Genomic DNA, 22,629 nt, shown 5'->3' with positions numbered 1-22,629 from the left:
ATGCAGAACCATGCCATCTCACACTGGATTATGCTCTGCAATTAGATCTGCTATATATTGGCAAATAAGCAGGCTGAATAAGGACTGCAAGCCCACTTCACCAGGATCAAAGCTGCTACCACTGTATTGGCACTGTAGTCCCTGTCTTAGACATCTGCCAGGCAGCTACGTAGGCTTCCCTTCATATGTTCACAAAGCACTATTGTGTTAACAGGCAAATCCACCGAGAAGGGCATTTTGCCTGCTCAGGCCTGCAGGGCTTTTTGGTTTGAGTCTCACCACATCCCTCTTCCCATTTGGTACTGCTTTGGTATCTATTCGAAAGGTGGGGAATTTGCAGCTAGAATTCTCTATCAGAAGAGCAAGTTACTTTCCTTCCGTAACTCGCTTTATGGTCCAGACTCTATTTAGTGGCAGATTCTTCACTGATTCCGTTTTTGGACTCTACTCATAAATCAGATCCTAAGGATAGGAACTAGCACATTGTCTACCAATTTGCTTTTGATGCTCTGCATGTGAGGGTGCAGACAAACTTGAAAGCAACTGACAGCATACTAAAGTGATGCCTATGTAGGCACCACACGTCATTTCTGGAACAGAACTGCATCAGTGGGGAGCTGCAGTGCACCACCTTCTGGCGCACAATAGCATTGCTGAAAATGTTCCGAATACAGTCCAACACCTAGGGAATGTTCAAAAGTTGAGAAATCTACGAGTAGACTCTCTACCAGAAAGAGCATTTTCAAAGGTAAGTCACTTGTTCTTTTTGATGAAACCGTTTGAGAACAAATTTCAACTTCCTAAGATCAAATGGTTCGGATACTGCCATATTATGCTTTGGGTTCTGCAACTAAGCGTTCGCCCAGGCTCCTCTAGACCAGTCGCACTTTTTGTCCTTATCAGTGACAGTGACTAAAAGCTTGTCAGTGACCTATATTAATTGCTATTGCACATCAGTTCACAAATAAGGCATTGAGGATAACCTTTGTAGATCACATATTACATTAAGACAAAGACACAATGCACAAATTTACCCACTGTACTTGGGGAAGGGCAGGCAGATGGCGCAGGTGATTACAACCCACTAAGGAAAAATGTAAGTCCAAGATATTTGGAAATGCCACTTGAGATTGTGGGACTATACAAATATGGAGAAGCGAGCTGCAGAGGTTGATGGATATTGACACAAATGTGGTATAATTGTTTGTTTATTTACCTTGCAATGGACTTATGGAAACTTACAAGACCACAATTTCTCAAAGTATTCAGGATGATTCTGTCAGCCTTTTTCAGGTCGGCTAAGCGTGGCTTGGTAGGGAGAGGAGAGAGAGGGATGCTCTCAGCAGCTTAAAGCTAGAAGGTTGTAGGTCGAACACAGAAAATAAGCACTTCTGGATAGGATGGAAGGAGATTAGTTGGCGGTACACCATGTTTGTAGAAGTATGTAGAGTTTGTTTTTGCAGCAATAACAAAATACTCGCTGGTTAAAGGTTGTAGTGGAGGAGCTTGTACCATCGAAAACCTTAATAAGTATGATTTGATCCAGGAATTCTGCCAGCAGTGTAGAAAGTGTTAAATTAGGGATCCTTACCTTTGGTGGAGCGCAAGAAACCTCTTGCTCCAAATGGCTTGTTTGCACACACCTTTGTTTGCAGCACTGAGGTCCCACCAAGCACATTCCTAAAGTCCTGAAATCTTGTAGTATTCTGATACACTACATAAGCAATAGAACCTAAATAGTCAGCATTACAGGTAAGTGTATTTTATTTTCTCTCTGTTTATGCTCAGAAGTTAAGCATTGAGTGCAGTAACCAGCGATTTAAAGACAGTACCCGTGTAGTTAAATTATTAAGCCCATCACACATTTCTTTATTAAATTACAGCAGAAGTAACAGTGACCTGCTGGCTTGGGACCCATTGTCTGGAACCTCTCTTGATTCATTGTCTAATTCTTCTTCAACTACATTGTCAACAGGTAAAATCCTAATTCAAATTATCTTTAACACTAAGAATATTTGTTCAGTCGGAAGATCTTTGTGATAATGCAGTCATTATTTAACTGACCTTTTTCTTTCGCATTTCAATAAAAAAAAAATTTAATTAGGTATCTGATTCGGTGTAGGAAGCTGGCTTTTTAAGTAGTATGCCAAATGAGGTATACTATGTAGGAAGTCCAGATGACCCTTATTGGTCTGCAGGGTTTAAATTAAAAATCCAAATACTCTTTTTTGTGGTAGTGTGGGCAAGCAGTTTAGGCTTATCAGAAGGTATTGTTAATCATTTGTTGAACACACAGAGTCAATAAACGAGGCACACACCAGAAGAAACTCTAGACAAACTTTAGAAAAATAACAGGTATGTTTATATATTTTTAACAGCAAGAACTTTGTTATACACGGAGTACTTTGCATTCTATAAATTTTTGCAGGTAAGTAAAAATTTCAAATTAATAGTCTTTACGAGGTAATACTTTCCTATGGAGAAAGAAACATATACTCAAAAGGAATGGGGTCCCCTGCAACAAGATAACTAGCCCAAGGCAGGAATAATACCAATAGATTTTCAAAGAAGAATCTCAGGCAAGTAATTATAAAATATGGTAAAAGGCACAATCAAGGACACACATCAAGCATGATAATACAAAAATAGAAATATCATTATTTGTTTTTTTTAATAATGTCACTATATCAATTAAAATATTTATAACTAGAACAAATATGTACATTCAATAAATAATATATATAACCAACAACATACGTATTCTCATACATACTCATACATTTCTCCACTTCTCATCTGATATATTATTAATATATATAAAAAAATCAATAAATGTATGCACTCGTATTTACAAATCAAAAGTAATGGTTTATGGCCAAAGGACTGAATTCTGTGTAAGATGTTTTAATCATGTTTCAGCAGATTGCCTTCATCAGGAACCCACAAGGGGGATTCAGAGGAATGTCTGTGAATAACAACATAAAAAAGGTCCTCAATTATAATATGCCATAGAAAACCTACATTCTTTTATGTCAGAATAAAAAAAAAAGATTTAGGAAATTTGATGCCATATGAAAATCGGTTTGTCCACTAAGTCTACTGTTAAGTGAATGGCTTAGTATACTCCATCCTTTGCTACTGTCGTGTAGTTCCTAATAGTACATAAGATATGCGTGTTTAGACAACATAAACAAAAGGATTAGTATCCAGACTGATTTCAGACACCCCAAAGGATATGTTAGCCTTTAGACCAGCTAGCTCAAAGTGCCACTGCATGCCCCTTAACGTTACCAAGGAACAAATAGTTTCTGTAGAATTCTACCATAGTTCTGAAACAGTGAATATATGCAGGCATATAGACACATAGCAATAATCATGCGTACTCCTATGATGCAAACACTGGCTAAGTGTACTTAGCATGTATGTAGTTTTGAAGCCAATAATCTCCCTAAGAAAAGGCCAACACCATTACCTGATGGAAAAGAATGAAGAACACCATCTTGGTCTTGAGTTGGACAACCCGCAAGGGATGTCAGACCACTGCGTGCTGGAGTTGCGGGTAGGGACTCCAGCTTCTCATGTCAGCATTGAAGCTTCTCCTCTGGTTTGCCCACCAAAGATTTGGTGGTTATATACCCAAAAGACACCCTCAGGAGGGTCTACCTAGATGTGTAATAGTACTGTGGGTCTGCCGCCCAAGGATGACGATAGCGGTGACTTTAGTACAAGTTTAATATAATGTTAATGTTAATTGCATTTATACAGCGCAGCTGCTACCTGAAGGTGTCCTGGCGCTGAAGAAAAGTCCTACTGGAGATTTGTGAAAATGTGTGTATTACCAGCTGGTTGGTAAAGAGCCAGGTTTTTAACGCTTTGCTATAGGCCATAAGATTGGCCATGCTTCTTAGATGTAGTGGAAGCGTGTTCCACGTTTTGACTGCATTAGCAGTGACATTTTTGCCCCCCCAGTTAGCTTTTTTTACTTGTGGCGTTACCACAAGTTTGGCATCTGATGACCGAAGTGTTCTTTTTGGTGTATACCAACAGAGTTGTTGCCTTAGAAAGTCTGGCCCGGCCCTGATTCCTGCAGGGCCTTAAAAACCAATCAAAGGGCCTTAAATAGGGTGCGCTTTCTGACTGGTAGCCAATGGAGTGTTTTATGGATGTTGTGATTGATGCGTACTTGGGGGTTCCTGTAAGGAGTCTAGCTGCTGCATTCTGCAGCATCTTCAGTTTGTTCATGGATCCCTCTTGCAACTTAAGATAAAGACCATTGCAGTAGTCCAGTCTGGACAATAATAATGCAGAGACTATCATTTGTTGTGCATCTTTAGGAAGTAGGGGCATTATTTTTCTATATGTTCTGAGAATAAACGAGGTGGTAGATGTCACTGAATTAACCTGGTCTTTAAAGCTTAGGGTATCCTCAATCCAAATTCCCAGGTTCTTCATCTTCCTGGTCGGGGATGGCAGTGGGCCCAGCAGTTTGAGGTCCAAAAGGAGGGGTTATTGCCAAAAAGCACCACCTTCGTTTTGTTGGAGTTTAGCTTTAGGCAGTTCTGTGCCATCCAGTCACTCACTGTATACATGCAGTCCTGTAGCCTGGATGCGGTGTCGCCTAGCATTTCAGGTTGAATAGTGACCACGATTTGGGTGTCATTGGTGTATGACGTGAGATTAAAACCAAAAGATTCAATGAGGGGGGCTAGAGAGGACCCGTAAATGTTAAAAAGTGTGGGACTTAGTGAGGATCCCTGCGAAACTCCACAGGGTAGGAAAAAAGCTTCTGCCCCAAAATTATATAGTTTGACCGTTTGAATTCTTTCTGAGAGAAAGGATTTGAGGAGTTTTGTGCCATTCCATTGACTCCTATCTCCTCTAAATGGTCCACCAGCAAGGTGTGTTGGACCGTATCAAAGGCCACTGAGAGGTCCAGCATGATCAGAGTGGTTTTGCCTCCCTGATCGAGAATGGCCGTAATTTCTTCCGTGGATTTGATGAGTGCTGTTTCTATACTATGCCCCTCTCTAAACCCATATTGAGTAGGATCTAGTGTCTGGGATAGTTTTAGAAATTGGTTAAGTTGGGCATTCATGTTTCTCTCTATTATCTTCGCTGGGTGCGGTAGTCTAGAGATAGGCCTACAATTGTTTGGGTCATTGGCATCTAAATTTAAGGTTTCTTAAGAAGTGGTAGAATGGATGTCTGTTTCCAGTCTTTTGGGAAGTATCCTTCCTCGTACATTAAATTAAAGATGGATGTGAGTTTGACTGCCACTGTCAACGCTGCTAATTTTAAAATTTCTATGGAGCAGGGATCGTATGGGGATCCTGACTTCACCTGAGTGAGAATATTATAGGTGTCTTCAACTGTAAGGGGATTGAAGTAGTTGAGTTCTATGTTTTTTTTAAATATTTTGGTAAGTTAGACGGTGAGTTTGGTAAGTTTCTATTTGAAGTGTTGGTAAAAGTTGAAAAGATGGCATTAACTTTATTGAAAAGTAATTTGGCTATGTTGTTACATAGATCTTGACTTGAAAAGATAGGTGGAGTGGTGGGATGTGATAGGGATTTGACAGTTTTAAAAAGTGTTTTAGGCTGGTTTTTAGCCTCTTAAATTTTTTCTGTGAAGTACTTTTGTTTGGTGCTGTGTAGTAGCTCTTTATATTGGGCTAGACTCAGTTTGTATTCTTTTTTTCTTTTTATCATTGTATTCCTTCCTCCAGCTCCTTTCCTGATGCTTACAGACCTGTTTTTGTTCCTTAAGCGCTTGAGTACCAAGGAGCTGAGGGACCATGCCTGTGGAGGCTTACCCATTTTTGGGGGGCTAACTTGTCTCCTATCTTTGCTAGCCAATTGGTATAGCAATTCGTTGCCTGGTCAAGGTTGGTAGGGCTCCGGAGGCTATTTGAAGCGAGGAAATTTGTTTAGGTCCTCTGCTTCTATGTTTTTCCACGTCCTTGTTTCAAGGTATTTTTTGGAGGGTTTAGAGCCTGAATGGCTGGATGTAGTAAACTTGAAGTGAAATGCCGAGTGGTCTGACCATGTAAGGGGGCGAAGGCCTATGAAAGATATCTGACAGTAGTTAGAAAAGATGCCATCCAGAGTGTGCCGTGCTTGATGCGTGGCACAAAATAAATTCCTTTCTGTGTTGTGCAACTTAAAGCACTAATATGACTTCTAAACAAAGACACCTATTTAAATCAATTATATCCCCAGCTAATCATACATTGCATATAAGTCAAATCATAACATAAGATGTATCCAGAAAATTTTTATTAAAAGTTTCATCAATGAACTTTATAAATATTTTATCATACATAAAAAAAGTTTTTCCAGTTCTTCTAAAGCAACAATATACATGTATTCATAAGTTACAGTACATAATTTTTGATACATAAATAAACAATCAGTTAAAAACAGTTTTGTCTGATTGTTTATTTATGTATCAAAAATGATGTACTGTAACTTATGAATACATGTATATTGTTGCTTTAGAAGAACTGGAAAAACTCTTTTTTTATGTATGATAAAATGTTTATATTAAGTTCATTGATGAAACTTTTTTAATAAAAAATTTCTGGATACATCTTATGTTATTATTTGACTTTTATGCAATGTATGATCAGCTGGGGATATAATTGATTTAAATAGGTGTCTTTGTTTAGAAGTCATATTAGTGCTTTAAGTTGCACAACACAGAAAGGAATTTCTTTTGTGGTTACAACATTTCCCGGTCCTTTCTGGGTTTAGTAGGGAAAACTCTCTCTTTTTTCTGCCTAAATTCCCTGATGCCATTAGGTCTAGCAGACTAACTGTGTCTGGGTCTGAATTTGATTCAAGATAAAAATTGAAATCTCCTAAGATTGTATATATGGTAGAATTTAGTCCTATTTCTATTAGGGTGCCAGCTTGCTCAACGAAGCATTTTTAGCCATTGGGGTCTGAAGATAAGTGAGCCTCTAAAGGAATCGTGGTGAGTACGGTAGAGGCAAAAATCTAGCGCTTCACATACCTCCTTTTTTAATGGATTAAAGGATGATGTGATAGAGTTATGATGTATGTTATGTAAAAGTATTTATTAAGCGCAACTAACACTTGACGGTTTCTTGGCGCTATATAACTGCTAGACCACCCCCTCTCTTCTGTGGTCTATTTGTGAGTAGCAGAGGTAGTCAGGTGGAGTGGCTTTCACTAGGTATGGACCAGAATAGTCATCTGTACAGGTCTCTGTGACAAAAGCGATAATTATCCCCTCGTTTTCTAAGAAGGAGGCACATTCTGTGCTGTGCCTAACCAGGGATCTTGCGGTAATAAGGACGCAGTTCCAGGCAGTGTCTGAGGCGACTTTACCTATTTTTATTTGTTTTTCCCTATTAGCAGCCACAGGTTGAGAGATAATCTCAGGTAGAGAGATATTACACCCGGGACAGATCCTTCCTATTTGGTTGGGTTTGCCGTCTAGATGGAATTTATAACAGTTTTGGTCCGCCTTTTTTCTATTAAGGGCTATTAGGTCCCTGCTGGAATAGGCGAGAATATTGGTTTTACCTAGCGTGATTTGAGCAGGGGGGCTGGAACTGAGCGCGGAGATAGTTCGGACAGGCGCATAAGGGCTTGCCTTTGGCGCGCCAGCGGCGTGTCTGCTGCACGCTTGCGCCTGTATCTGATTATGTACCCAGCAGGGTCTCCACAGCTAGACCGCTGACCAGAATCCTCCTAAGATGACGGTGGTCCCGTGTTTTGACTGCGGGGGATTGAGAACTGTGGACTGTCAGCAGATTGGTCCACGGAGTGCAAATGCGTAGTTTCAAATCACTCAAGCATGAATTAAAACCAGTCAAAACACCCAAAATCGTATTTTACAACCAGTCTAAAATAGCCTCAGATCGGATTTTAAAAGCAGCAAGTGCAGAGTTAAAATACAACCGATAGTTCAAAATATAAGCAAGTACCAGATTAGTGCAAATTCGGTCTCTTCCAGCTGAGCCTCAGGAAGACTTCACCCCAATATACTGAATATGGTAATCCTGCTGTGAGATACTGAGAATCCTCATGCCTAATAAATAAGGCTAGTTTTCAGAGAAAACCACATGACATTTAGTCGGCACATAACTAGACAAACGGTCAGCGCCAGAGCCGTTATGTAGAGCAAGGTAGGACAAATGTGGGTAAAAGGTCGTGCCGCTACCTAGGACTATATTGGGGTACATTGGAACTCGACACCCTACTGTGCCGGTGAACACATGAATTGTGCATCCCAAATGAGTGGCATGCCTGAGTGTCCCCCCAAAAAGCGTGTGACCATGTGTGGGGACAGCTCAAAGGTTGCCCAGTATTAGAGTGGAGATCAGAAAGAATTTTCCCACGAAACATGCCTCTCACCAATTGTAGGTAATTCATATGATTTGATAGTATAATGAAACCTGCAACTTGAGGAATCGCTTGTATGGTCCAAGCCTGCTGCACGCTGATGATATGGACAAAAAAAAGGTGGTATGCTCCTGAGATGTTCTCTATATAGAGGAGGGTAGTGTACAAAAAAGGCCAAGGTATATCAAAGAATAGGGGCGGGAGGAATGCAGATAAGTATGGTGGCAACATACAGAGGCTTGCTAAAAATACTGTTTGTCAAGATTTACTGTAGAATATCTTAAAAGATATGTCAGTAGGTATGTATGCCAAAGGTCTATCTAATAATAATGACAAAAATTGTATATAACTTCCTAGAAAAGGATCATTAATCCAATGCAAGAATTCATAGGACGGATATCTTCAAAGGAAGAAATGACTTACTCTTAAGGATTGTGTTTGCAGAGGTTGTTGCATGTTGAGATTCTTAACACCTTGACTGCTAAGGCAATTCCCCTCCTGTGCTGCAGATCCATGAATCCCTTTATTCATGACGAGCTCAGCTCATCATAAGCACATGACCAGTGTACTGCATGACGAGCTGAGCTCGTCATGAGCAGCGAAGGGGTTAAGGGACCTTGCCGATATTTAAAAGTTGTATGTAAGAATAACAAAGCATCAGCTGTTTGGAACTGAAAAAAGCTTTAGGAATAAATCTAGGGTCCTGTCCAAGGGACTAAGTGTGCCAAAGCACAAACTTACTGTAGAGGAATCACGTTGCGCGTATGTCAGATCAATAGCACAGAGGCGCTCTGTAAAAGCTGCGGACAAGGTAAAACAATGGATGTGGTCCGAGGGGTGGATAGATTGCTACGCTCTTTGGTGTTGGCATGGAAGTTATCAGAATTTTAAGACTGTGTCACCGGAAGAGCTTGAGTAAACAAAAAAATGGTGCAACGTCATGGAGTTTCTCAGAGTATAGTTACTGGGAGATGTAAGTAGTAATGGCGGCCATCTTAGAGTGACAAACCAGAAAATAGTAATATATAAGGTAGAACAGTGAAACCAATATAGATTATTTTAGAATTGCAGGCAAACACATTATTGTTTGTCTGGGGTGGGCTAAGTAAAGGAGGAGAGCAGGACTCCTTTGATTAGGCAGCTCTAGAAATAAACAAGCATTTGCAATGCAATAGGCCTCTCATTTACGCACGTTTAAGCTATTGGCATTGTAAATGACAATGCCTTTTATTTATGTTTTAAAAACAAACACAGAAATAAAAGACATTCTTGTTTGGAATGTCAATAGCTCAAACTTGCGTAAATGCGAGATCTATTGCAGTCTGACTCTGCCCCAGCCCTCCCAGCCTTCAGAGGGACAATAGATACTCCCCTGTGCAGCCTTTCAGAGGCGCTACAATAATGCTGGCTCCCTTTCCCCCAACCCTCAACACGTGCCTGGCTCTGCCCTAGTCCGTCTGAATCCTGGGGGCCAAGAAGGGGCGAGGCCTTACCTGTGTGGCGCAGGGCGAGGAGAAGCAGCAGTGCCAGTTCGGAACAGCCGTGGGCTCCGGTCACCCTCGCCATGGTGCGGGCCTTCCTGTCCTGATACTGCCCTGTGCCTCCTGGTCCTCTGGAGCTTTACCCTGTCAGCCCTGGTGCATTAGTGTCCGCTCTGCCCGTCTTAGTGCTCTGCCCGGTTAGTCCTGGTGCACTATCGCCAGCTCTGCCCGCTCCTTTGGTACTCTGCCCAGTCACTCCCGGTATATTAGTGCCCGCTCTGACCGCACTGTCCTTGTGCATTAGTGTCCACTCTGCCTGTCTTAATGCACTGCCAGGCCAGTCCTGGTGCATTAAGGTACACTCTGTCCGGTAGGTCTTGGTGCATTAATGCCCACTCAGTCCGATATGTCCTGGTGCATTAGTACCCGGTAAGTCCTGGTGCATTAGCGCCTGCTCTGCCCGGTAAGTCCTGGTGCATTAGTGCCCGGTAAGTCCTGCTGCAATAGTGCCCGCTCGGTTCGTCACCACGGACCCTTACAAAGGTTGGAAGGCTCTGGTCGGTATAGGGCAGTATTGTAAATGTCGATGTTTTTGCATGGTGCGAGACCCCATGAAAAGCCCCTTCCCCCACCGAGAGCATGGTCTGCTCTGTTGTGCACCCTCGTGTGGTAAATATTTGATTTACCGTCCTAATTTCTATGCAGGTAAGTACTTAATCAATAATAACTCAATCGGAAAGAAAAAGGCAGAGTCCGTGGTGTTAGAGTTCTTAGGGGTTTTTATTCCTTGAAAAGGAATGGTCATGACCGGATATCTTGTTCCTGCCACCACTGGGGTGCAGGAAGGGATAGAGCCATATCTTATTGACAATACATAGCTTATATACTTAAGTCACATTATAGAAACCAATACAGTAGGCGTAACAGCTGAGAGAAACAAGATAAAACACACACGTGGTAATGATACGTAATTAGAAGGTGTGAACTAGGCGTGAACATAGAGGTGTGTGCTAGAAACGTCACAGGTAGGTGTCACAAGTGGGTGGCAACAAAGCAGAAACTTGTAATGTCAGCAGAAATCTGAGGCCTGGATGCGCGCGCAGCTGCATGACGTGTGATTGACGTGAAACCGGAGGGTGCAGGGGACTTGACATTTACACTGGCGGAAAGAGACAGAAGTCTGGCATGTCAGATCAACTCGTACTCTATCATATCTGGTATCTGATGTTTAGGAACCATATTATCTAAAAGGAAAAGGTCTCTGGGGCAGAAGCTATTCTATACTGACTGTGAGTGTGTGTATAAGCGTCTAAGTGTCTGCATGAGATGAGAGGGGGCATGGGCCTACCATGGTAACAGAGGCTATGAATTACTTGCACGGAGACAGTGAGGCCGGGCCCTTTGCTCTGCAGCTGGGGGGATGTTTACTTAAACTAGTAGGCAGGAATGCATTTTCGAGGAGCGAAACAGATAATTCGAAGGTTGAATACAGTCTTGGCAGGCAGCAGGCTGAGCTAAGCGCCGTAAGCCGCACAGGGAGTAAGGCAGAGGTCACGGGTACAGAGGCAGCCTGGGCTGAGGCTTTCAGAGTCAGAAGGCAGGAAAAAAAGGCTCGATGGCAGAATTCAGGGCCTACTTTGCCAGAGCTGAAAAACGTGTAGAGTACACCACAAAAAGACGTTGGCATAGCATACTTAGGAACGGAATATTCAACCCATTCAGGGTGGGTCTGAAAGAGGACATATTAACGTTGGACGCAAATGTATTTGCGTCTTCATAGCTGGCACAGGAGGGGTGTTACATGCACTTTAAGCTGGTACATGGAGACGGTGGGGTACACGTTAGGGAACATTACTTGACCATAAAATTTATATTTCCTCACTCGGACCCCATGTGAAGCCCCCGCCCCCCCACCTGAGAGCATGACGCACCGCTTTCGTTTCTGTAAATTGTAGACTGAGTATCTCCTTGGAATAGACACCTGCTATTAGAAGAAAAAAATAACATTCGACTATAGACACAAATACGAACGTAAAGGGTGGTACATTTATACCCTAAAATTCAGTTGTTTGCTGCCCGTGAAAACGGCAAATACATATAGCGCTGAAACACATGCTTACCATTGAATAATCATCCTAGGGAAAACAGGAAGCCATTGTTCACCTGCCATTAGCAAAGCAAGTGCTGCCACTTTAATCGGCGCCAATACAAAAATGGCCATTATACAAGCCCAATAACCCTCCCCCCCTTGTAGAATAGGTCCACTTCATACGTGGATCAATCTGAGATGACAGCAACGGCGCACACATACGTTCAAGCGATGTTCCACTTTACGTACATTGAACCCCTCCCCCCATAAGGACCGGCTAGAGTTGAATCTTCACACGGTGAACTCCTTCAACCTGGGGCAGGCATCGAACAGACCAACTTAAGACACTGGGACAACAATTCTAATTCTATTAGAAAAAGCTGTTTTCACCTACTTAAGCTGTATGAGTACCGCATGGCTGGGGGAGGGAAGCCCCACTAAAGCTGTGCCTCCATCACCCTGCCTCCGACTGCGGCGCGCCGCACGCACTGGAACTGGCCAGATCCGCCTGCCTCACTTCCACTCCCAGTAACCACGTGGAGCCCGTGAGGCGGGGGTCCGGGCTGTTTACCACATCTTGTGGGGAAGGGGCGCTACTCGCCGTCCGCATGGAGAACCTGTGGAGCACAGCCACCGAGCCCAGAGAGCAGAAACACCGCTTCCAGGGAGCCCAGACACCACTGAGGACTGGCAACGTATCCATAGTAATGCCATTCGATAAACGGACCCCTCACTCCAACCAAGGCCGAGTATGCTTAAGCTGACCATAGGTAAGATGAAAACGCTGCACCGTTCTATAGCCCACATATCAGGGTCCTCCGTCCGTCCGCCATGAGGGAAAGCACACCATACTTGTTGTTGAGGAAGACGAGTACGTGTGTACTGGCGGAGTGGGGGCGGTGTGTTTGTGTTTTTTTTGTGCGTGTCGGGTGTTTTGGTGCAGTTACTGCATGCAGCTGGCTTGGTGGACTGAAGGGGGACAGGAGATGTGCACAGCGCGTGACTGAACGTGGTAAACGCGCGCGTTCACATTTCCAGTCCAGTCCGGCCTGCAGCCTGCGCGTGCCCATCTCATGTCTCCCTTGAGAGCCAAGTCAGCGACAATAGGTCTCACTGGCGACAGGGCTTCGCGCCGTCGCCAGGTTTGAGACCTAAAAACTGGGGTAGAATATAACTTTAGATGAGATGATAGCTCGCTGTTGTAGGGGGTCACCCGTGTGTATCTATCTGCACTAGGGAACAAACATAAATATAGAAAAACATAAATAATGTACTGCTGGAAAATAAATCTAGTTGAATCGATAGATGAACTGACCAATATACAAAATGATGAGAAAAAAAGGCCACGTTGTAATGAGTAGCCAATCTAATGTGAATGCTAAAATATCACTTATCATATGGAATTAATTGTTGAACCGTATCGTTTGGTTCAACAGGATTTCATTGTTGAGAAACTGTGTGAATGTGCTTAGGGAAAAGCTCCACAATACCTTTCTCGGTATGCGGATTTCCTCAGTGTTAATTCCTGGATGTGCATGTAATTTCTCGAGGATGATCCATTTGATGTCCTCCGGTTTATGGTCTTGATCTAGAAAATGTTTAACCATGGGTGCAGACAACTGCATGCAAGAAACCTATACTGCATACAGGTATATGCAATCAAATCTTGGGGGTCCCTTTAGGACTGAAGATGCTGTGGTTCCAATGTCCGAAGTACCGCCACCAGTTCGAGTTTACCTGTCCTGGAGTGTCCGGGTGCCAAGGGGCTGGACAGGTTGGTAGCCTTGTGCCCCACCCTGAAGGCAAAAGGGGGGGCACCTAGAAATAGACCGTAGAGGGGGACTCGTGCCCAAGTCTGGGACCTCCCAACAGGCGGCTCGGTTAGTGGGGGACCTGTTCGCATGGGAGCACCGTCAGTAATCCGGGCTGTTGAGGTGCAGAGGGGTTTGGTTGGCTGGTGCCCATGCCTCAGAGACACCCACTGTTCTCAGTTAGACGTGCAAAGTGGGATAAAACAGGACATCTGCTCCACTCCCGGGTCTGGTGGCTCAGTGGACTAATGCATCCACTTCAGGGGCCTGTGAGGTCGATAAAATGAGTACCATTGAGTTGTGTAAAAATAAACATCTGTTATTCAGCGCCAAGAGACCTTGTTGGGGTGAATGTGCGCTTTACAAATACACGTTATGTTATGTTATGCTGGCCTCTGCGATACTGATGTGATCTGAAGTGTTTTAGCACGGTGACCTCCACCTGGGCGGCTGCTGCATCGATGGACCAGGTAATCAGCAGAACGGTGAACCGGACCTTGCGGTCAATCAATCAATCAATCAATCAGTGACACTTATAGAGCGCACTACATACCCGTAGGGTCTCAAGGCGCTGGGGGGGGGGGGGGGGGGGGGGGGGGGGGGGGGAGCCGCTACTGCTCGAACAGCCAGGTCTTCAGCTTCTTCCTGAAGGAGAGGTGGTCTTGGGTCAGGCGCAGGTCGGGAGGGAGGGAGTTCCAGGTCTTGGCGGCCAGGTAGGAGAAGGACCTTCCTCCTGTAGTCGCTCTTCGGATGCGGGGGACGGCGGCGAGGGCGTGGTTGGCTGATCGGAGGTGGCGTTTGGGAGCGTAGAAGTTGACTCGGCTGTTGAGGTAGCTCGGGCCTTGGTCGTGTAGGGCTTTGTGTGCGTGGGTGAGGAGGCGGAAGGTGATTCTTTTGTTGACGGGGAGCCAGTGAAGGTCTCTCAGATGTCCGGAGATGTGGCTGGTTCGTGGGATGTCGAGGATGAGTCTGGCTGAGGCGTTCTGGATCCGCTGGAGTCTCTTCTGGAGCTTGGCGGTGGTACCGGCGTAGAGGGCGTTGCCGTAGTCCAGTCGGCTGGTGACGAGGGCCTGGGTGACGGTCTTCCTGGTCTCGGTGGGGATCCACCAGAAGATCTTCCGTAGCATGCGAAGGATGTTGAAGCATGCCGAGGAGACGTTGTTGACTTGCCTGGTCATGGAGAGGGAGGAGTCCAGGGTGAAGCCCAGGTTTCGTGCATGGTCTGTCGGTTTGGGTGCGGTGCCCAGGGCGGGAGGCCACCAGGAGTCGTCCCAGGCGGAGGGAGAGGAGCCCAGGATGAGGACCTCCGTCTTGTCCGAGTTCAGTTTCAGGCGGCTGGTAGTCATCCACTCGGCTACCTCTTTCATCCCTTCGTGTAGGTTGGCTCTGGCGGCGGCGGGGTTGTTGGTCAGGGAGAGGATCAGCTGGGTGTCGTCGGCGTAGGAGATTATGCTGAGGTTGTGTTTGCGTACGATGGCCGCGAGGGGGCTCATGTAGACGTTGAAGAGGGTGGGGCTCAGAGATGATCCTTGGGGGACGCCGCAGATGACTTCGGTGGCCTCTGACTTGTACGGTGGTAGGCGGACTCTCTGTGTTCTTCCGTCGAGGAAGGAGATGATCCATTCCAGCGCCTTGTCCTGGATTCCGACGTTGCTGAGGCGCCGTACTAGGGTGCGGTGGCAGACCGTGTCGAATGCCGCGGAGAGGTCTAGGAGGATGAGGGCCGCTGTTTTCCGTTGTCCATCAGGGCTCGGATGTCATCGGTGGCGGCGATGAGGGCGGTCTCGGTGCTGTGGTTGGCTCGGAAGCCGGACTGTGAGGGGTCGAGGGATCCGTTCGTCTCGAGGAAAGCGGCCATCTGCTTGTTGACGGTTTTCTCGATGACTTTGGCTGGAAACGGGAGGAGCGAGATGGGGCGGTAATTCTTGAGGTCGGTGGGGTCCGCTGTTGGTTTCTTGAGTAGAGCGCTGAGTTCGGCGTGTTTCCAGCTCTCAGGGAAGGTGGCGGTGTCGAAGGATGTGTTGATGATGTCTCGCAGGTGGGGTGCGATGATAGCATCGGCCTTGTTGAAGACGTGGTGAGGGCAGGGGTCGGTCGGTGATCCGGAGTGGATGGAGTTCATCGTGCGGATGGTGTCTTCGGTGCTGATCGGGGTCCAGGCGTGGAGGGTGGTGGTGGGGGGTGGTTGTTCGGTCATGGTGTGCGTTGGTTGGTTGTTGAAGCTGTTGTGTATGTCCGCGATCTTGTTGTGGAAGTATGAAGCGAGGGAGTTGCAGAGGTCTTGCGATGGGGTGATGTCGTTGTTTCCTGCGCTGGGGTTGGAAAGCTCTTTCACGATGTTGAAGAGTTCCTTGCAGTTGTGTGCGTTGTTGTCCAACCGGTCCTTGAATGCTGTTTTCTTGGCGGCGCGGATCAGCTGGTGGTGTTTCCGGGTGGCAAGTTTGAAGGAGGTCCTGTTGTCCGGTGTTGGTTCCCTTCTCCAGACTTTCTCGAGGGCTCGGCAGTTCTTCTTGGAGCTCTTGAGTTCGTCGGTGAACCATGGGGCTTTCTTGCTTCCGGGTCTGCTGGGCGGGGTCCTCAGTGGGGCGAGTTCGTCCGCGCAGTTGCTGATCCACTTCGTGAGGTTGTCGGCGGCCTGGCTGGGGTTCGCTGAGCTGGCAGGAGGGTGCTGGCTCAGGGAGGTGGCGAGCTGGTCTGCTGTGATCTTGTTCCAGCTTCTGCGGGCGGCCTGTTGCTGGTGGTGGTGGGTCGTTGTTTTCTTGAAGGTGAAGTGGACGCAGCTGTGGTCCGTCCATTGAAGCTCTGTGGCGTGGCTGAAGTTGATGTCCTTGCTGGATGAGAAGACAGCGTCGAGTGTGTGTCCGGCGAGGTGGGTGGGGGTGGACACCAGTTGCTTGAGTCCCAGGTTGGCGAGGTTGTCGAGCAGGGTGCTGGTGTTGCGGTCGTTGTTGTTCTCCAGATGGAAGTTGAGGTCTCCCAGGAGGATGTAGTCAGCGGAGGGGAGGGCATGTGGGCTGACGAGGTCGGCGATGTCCTCGCTGAATTGTGTGCGTGGTCCAGGGGGTCGGTAGATCAGGGTGCCTCTGAGGGTGGTGTTCGGGTTGGTGTGGATCTGGAGTGCCTGCAGGTTGCAAGGAAGTGGCTCCTCCACTTCAAGCGAGATGCTGATAGCTTTGCGAAGGGCTTGAGGCCCTCTGAGGCTATTGGAGAATGCACCGATGCAGGACGAGTCGGATTGTCGGGCCAGAAGCAAGCAGGCAGGGTTTGACGCCACCTAAATACTCAATTTAGGGACGTCAAGGGGAGTGAAGGGCAGCAGCCAATGAGTAACTTACAGTTGGTGGTCACTACACCCCCATATGATGACTTCTTGTTGAAAGTGGGCATTACGCTGTCCTAGAATTCCTATTTCCATCAAAATTGTGGGATACTTATTTCATGTAACACATCAGGGCTCTCATCTGAAGTGGATCATAATTGTGTCTTTGGTGGCGCACACTGGAAGACTAGTAAGGTTTCAGGGGGAACCTCTAAGGTGCCCTCTGGGTGCATGTCAAAATTAATCTAGTACTGGCATCAGTACAGTTTTATTAGGACAAGGAGTTTTTTCAGCAAAGCCGTCATGTGGCTGGGGAACTCATAATGACCAGTGCCCAGTACATATGCTTAAGATGGCTTCCCTGTTAACTTGTACCATCTAGTAATTGACCTAGACAGCTCAGGGTCATATCTTCTCATGCAGATATGCTCTCACATGTAGTATAATGCACATTGCCTTAGGGCTACAAAGCCTGCTGTAGGGATGACTTACATTTTTCACAAGGAGTGACTTTGGCATGGCACACAGTGAGTGTGCCATGTCGTGTTTTCACTCCTGGTTTGCACCATGACAAGCAGTATACAATGGTAGTCTGCATGCAATTTGTGTGTTGGTTCCCTAGGATGGTATAAGACATGCTGAAGCCCTTAGGTGCCCTCTTTGTTTCCCATGCCCTAATTACCAGGGGTACCATTTACAAGGGACTTACAGGGTTGCAAATAGACTTTACTTGTTTTTAGAGGAAAGAGCACTGGCTTCTGGTTAGCAGGTCTTCATACGCGGTTGGAGTCCAAAACCAGCATCTAGTAGTTCTAAAGAAGTCAAAAAGTGAGGGGACAGCTGCCACAAAATTCCAGTTTCCTACATTCAGTTTCTAAAAACACAATGTAACCTTTTGTTTTTTAAAAGGATTCCTTTATCTGGCAGGGGAAGGTGGTTACCCTTGCTACAAAGTCCTCATTAACATAGCTGGGCTGATTGTATCCCTGCAACATGTGAATGGCTTTCTCGTTTTCAATTTTGATAGTTAAAGTGGATACAGGGGTTCTTGCTGGCTCCTCCCTTTTGTACGAGGGAAGCAACTCATTGGTGCCAGCAATCTACATCTGTATGAGTGTGCCCTGGCCGTAGATCTCAGCCTCTTCACAGTCTTATCCCTATGTGGAAATGGCATTATATCAGACAGTCAGAGGATGTCTGCATGCTTGAAGAACTAAAGTCCTTAAGCACAGGTAGAGACCAGCATTTCCTTCACAGGTGAAAGTTGTTAGTATATTCTGGCAACTTGGCAAAATATGCACTTGATGTCTGTAGATGGGTGACATTGTTAAGGTTCCAACATCTTAACCATCGATGTATACATGTAGCACACAAGCCATGAACATGGGCCCATAGTCTGATGTTTGTCAGTTACAAAGTGAAAATCTCTTTGGGGAGAAAAGAATTCTAATGGATACTTTGTGCCTCAGATTCCTCACCTTATGAATATACGCAGGCTCCAGACTAGAGCTAGAAAACTTTTTCTCACTGTCGAGTGGTGCCGCATAACTCTTGTGGCAGCTCCCCTTACTCATAATGTGATGCTATCTGCCTATGAAAGCAGTCAAATGGGAAACCCAATAAACCCTTGGAAGCTTGGGCATATATAAGGTACCATCTGATGTGCTGGCATCAGCTGCTTTATTCCATTCCTTACTGATTCGGATCTGGAGCTCTTCGTTGGTGTTTATAGAAATCCCTTACAAATTTGTCAATTGTGATGAGGTCTGATGTCACTTCCTAAGGCATTGGATTTCGCACCCCGTGGACGATGTAGAAACAATTGTATTTGTTGGATTCCCATGACAGCATGTGGTATCTGGGTCACAAACCAAAATCATTCAGCCTGTGACTCCTGCACCTGAATCCACTCAAAGGCCATCAGTGAATGGAAATCCAAGCTGTTTTTAGCTTTTACCCAAAATAACATTTCTAAATGGTCCCTATCCCTTTTCCTCGTGTGATTCTCCTGATGGGTAGCAATCCCACAAAGAGTCTTTCTGTAAGAAACACAAGAAACGCCTTAGCAATGAGAAGTCTTGTGGGAAGGGTCCTGCACTAGAGACCATTCTGAGTCTCAGCTGTGCCATTCCCTGATGCTAGTCTCTTCCTCGTATGCCTCAGAGCCCATTCTGGTTTTGAAGAAACTCAAACCGGAGTAGCTGGCTCCATCTATGTCTGGCCATTCTCAGATGGACGCCTTTCGACAGGCTATGATGGAGATCTTCAGCACTACGCATCATCCTTCAGGGCTAATGCTGCCGGAACAATTTTCAGAGTGATAGTGTTAGCCTTGACAGCTACCTCACTAAAGGGACAAGAATTGGAAAACCCCAACTGTTATTGCTTCTTGGATGGCTTTTTCACAAATATATAGCGGAAAGTGTTCTAATTTCTAGATAACATACGCTCATCAAAATAGTCTCATGATGCGATTAAATCTCTTAAAACAACCACTGTACTGGCAATTCAGTAGTAACTGAGAAAAACCTTAAACAAAATTTAGATATTATGATAATGGTCTTTTTTTAAAGGAGACCTATGGAGCTAAGGGGGTTGCAACATGAATAGGCACTGTCCTGCTAGCCTTCCACCTTCGAGTAAACCGGTTATATCCAAACCTCTCCTTGTGATTGGTCATATAGATAGGTAAAGTGAATTCCGTGATGTCAGCTTGACTGCTGACAGGTGAAATTTCCTTTTTTGGGTATTGGTACACCCCAACACAAAGCAACCACACCAATTTGCCAAATTCATGTTGAGACTACAGAATGAAGGGACTGGTAAATTAGTTTTCTTCTTTTTTCTCATTTTCACATTGTTCTATTTGACAGTGTTACAAGCAAGTAAGTTGTGGCAACAAATGGAGAATGTTGCATGCTATTCCTACAGGTATTTGGAAAAAAAATAGTTATATAAGTCCAATTCTGGATGTGTAACAGTTCTGTCCTCACAGTCCACCACTCCATTACATATATAAAATTTCTAAAGTTAGAAAAAAAGATCTATCAGGAACATCAAGACCTCATTTATTACTGAGAACACTTTTGAACAATGTCCGAATACATTACTACTCTGTAGTTTCAAAAACTTTTTTTATTTCTATTTGAAATGTTTTACCATCACAGCAGAATTTGTGTGTCACCAAAAGGTAGCAGGCATTAGGAGTGTTGTGGTATTGGAAAAAAACCTTTTTATGTCCCACAAATATGGTCATTAGAAGTAATGTCCACACAGTAAAAATGATGTCCAATAGTGCTGTTCTTCGATAGGAAAATAACATTCAATAATTTAAGTGAATGTGTGCTTCTGTTTGGGCTAAGTGTACAAGATATGCTTCGGAGGCAGTTTCCAATCAAGTAGAGTTTGTTTTCCTAGGTAATTTCATACCCCCTGCCAACGGTTATCAAGTTGCTGTGTGTCAGCGGTGCACCATATTTTCAGTGTTTTCATTTCTCAAACATTTTTAGGGTATACTGGGCTCTTTCTGCATGCTTTGCTGCAGTTTTATCTCATCACACTGAAAACATCTATGGGTCACCGTTAATCTTTTAAAACAACAACACTGTAGCAACAGTGAAATGTGTGGCTATTGTTTCCCCACATTTACCACTAATATGTATGAAGGAAAGTAAATGGCATTGTCTGCCAATAATGCAGTGGATTTGCTGCCAGGTCATTCAGTTGCTCTTAAAGTGTTGAAGTTGTGTCTTTGTGTTTTGGCCCTACTAGATGCTGTCATGTTTAAGGATTTAGGACCTCATTATGAGTTACTCATGATCTCCAATTGACCTGATGACATGAGTTACTGGGCCTATTGGAATTATGAGAAAAGAGGAAAAACACCTTGAGATAAACATCTGGAGAATTCTTCTGCTTTCAGTGGCTGGAGTCCCTGGGGGGGCAGGGACTCCAGCTGCTGAAAGCAGAATTCTCCAGATGAAAATATGGGCAGGAAAAAAACATGGGAATCTGATGCAGTAAATCTGGTTCCCTTGGATATTCCCCTTTCCTAATAGGCTGTTTTTTATTGACCCCTCACCACCTCCCCCCGCATTAACATGGAGTTTGTAAGGCGGTCCTAAGAGTCAATGTTGAGCATGCTGCTGAAATAGGTGGAAATGCATGTAAGATGTTTGGAAACTGAACACATGTTTTTTTTACATACACATTAGAGCTCCTTGGTCATTCTGTGGTAGCCTTCTTCTTTCAGCACTTCTGTACCTTGTTCACAGTGTTGGTAAATCAGTGTTACCCGATTCCCTCATTTAAAACAAGCATTTGCAATGCAATAAGTCTTGCATTAGGAAATTTTGAGCTATTGGTATTGTAAATGACAATTTTTTTATTTCTGTGTTGGTTTTGAAAACAGCGAAATCAAAGACTTTTTTCATTTAAAATGCCAAAAGTTATAACTTTCGCGAATGTGACACCTATAGCATTTGTAATGCAATATGTGTTGTATTTTTGTGACTTAGATGTATTGCTATTACAATTGGCTTTTAATTGTTTTAAATAATTAATAGTTAAATAAAAGTTATTGTAATTTATAATAGCAATAACTTAAACTTTTGTAAATAACTTTGGTGAAGATTCTGTTAAGTGTATTTTATTGTGACAACAATCCAAGAACAGAAATGAAATATTAACATCTTTTTGTGACATTTGTAATAAAGTTTGAGACATTGAGAGAACATATTTGAACCAGTTGTTGTTGAATGGTTGCACAGATTGATGCTGTGGTTCTCCTGAGTGGTGGTGCTTAGTGAGGGCGATAGATAGACAGATAGAGTGAGGGCGATCGATAGGTAGAGTGAGGGCGATCGATAGAGTGAGGGCGATCGATAGAGTGAGGGCGATAGATAGATAGAGTGAGGGCGATAGATAGATAGAGTGAGGGCGATAGATAGAGTGAGGGCGATAGATAGAGTGAGGGCGATAGATAGAGTGAGGGCGATAGATAGAGTGAGGGCGATAGATAGAGTGAGGGCGATAGATAGAGTGAGGGCGATAGATAGAGTGAGGGCGATAGATAGAGTGAGGGCGATAGATAGATAGATAGATAGATAGATAGATAGATAGATAGATAGATAGAGTGAGGGCGATAGGTAGATAGAGTGAGGGCGATAGAGTGAGGGCGATAGAGTGAGGGCGATAGAGTGAGGGCGATAGAGTGAGGGCGATAGAGTGAGGGCGATAGAGTGAGGGCGATAGAGTGAGGGCGATAGATAGAGTGAGGGCGATAGATAGAGTGAGGGCGATAGATAGAGTGAGGGCGATAGATAGAGTGAGGGCGATAGATAGAGTGAGGGCGATAGATAGAGTGAGGGCGATAGATAGAGTGAGGGCGATAGATAGAGTGAGGGCGATAGATAGATGGAGTGAGGGCGATAGATAGATGGAGTGAGGGCGATAGATAGATGGAGTGAGGGCGATAGATAGATGGAGTGAGGGCGATAGATAGAGTGAGGGCGATAGATAGAGTGAGGGCGATAGATAGAGTGAGGGCGATAGATAG

At 44.8% G+C, this 22,629-nt stretch overlaps 1 protein-coding gene across 2 annotated transcripts in view; it reads left to right on the top strand.

The window, feature by feature from the left end:
* The window catches only part of FCHO2 (FCH and mu domain containing endocytic adaptor 2), a 1,161,485-nt gene that overhangs the window by 727,183 nt on the left and 411,673 nt on the right, over positions 1-22,629 (top strand). Inside the window, exon 16 of one of the 2 annotated variants that reach the window (XM_086960798.1) lies at positions 1,887-1,975. In XM_086960798.1, coding sequence (XP_086816924.1) covers positions 1,887-1,975 — 89 coding nt within the window. Of the gene's footprint in view, positions 1-1,883; positions 1,976-22,629 lie in introns of both variants that reach the window. The other variant, XM_086960797.1, reaches the window with a different exon arrangement.

Source organism: Lissotriton vulgaris, chromosome 3_1 (assembly GCF_964263255.1).
Source record: "Lissotriton vulgaris chromosome 3_1, aLisVul1.2, whole genome shotgun sequence".
NCBI lineage: Eukaryota > Metazoa > Chordata > Amphibia > Caudata > Salamandridae > Lissotriton > Lissotriton vulgaris.
The sequence above is the reverse complement of the archived record's forward strand: the minus strand, read 5'-3'. Positions and strand labels throughout refer to the sequence as shown.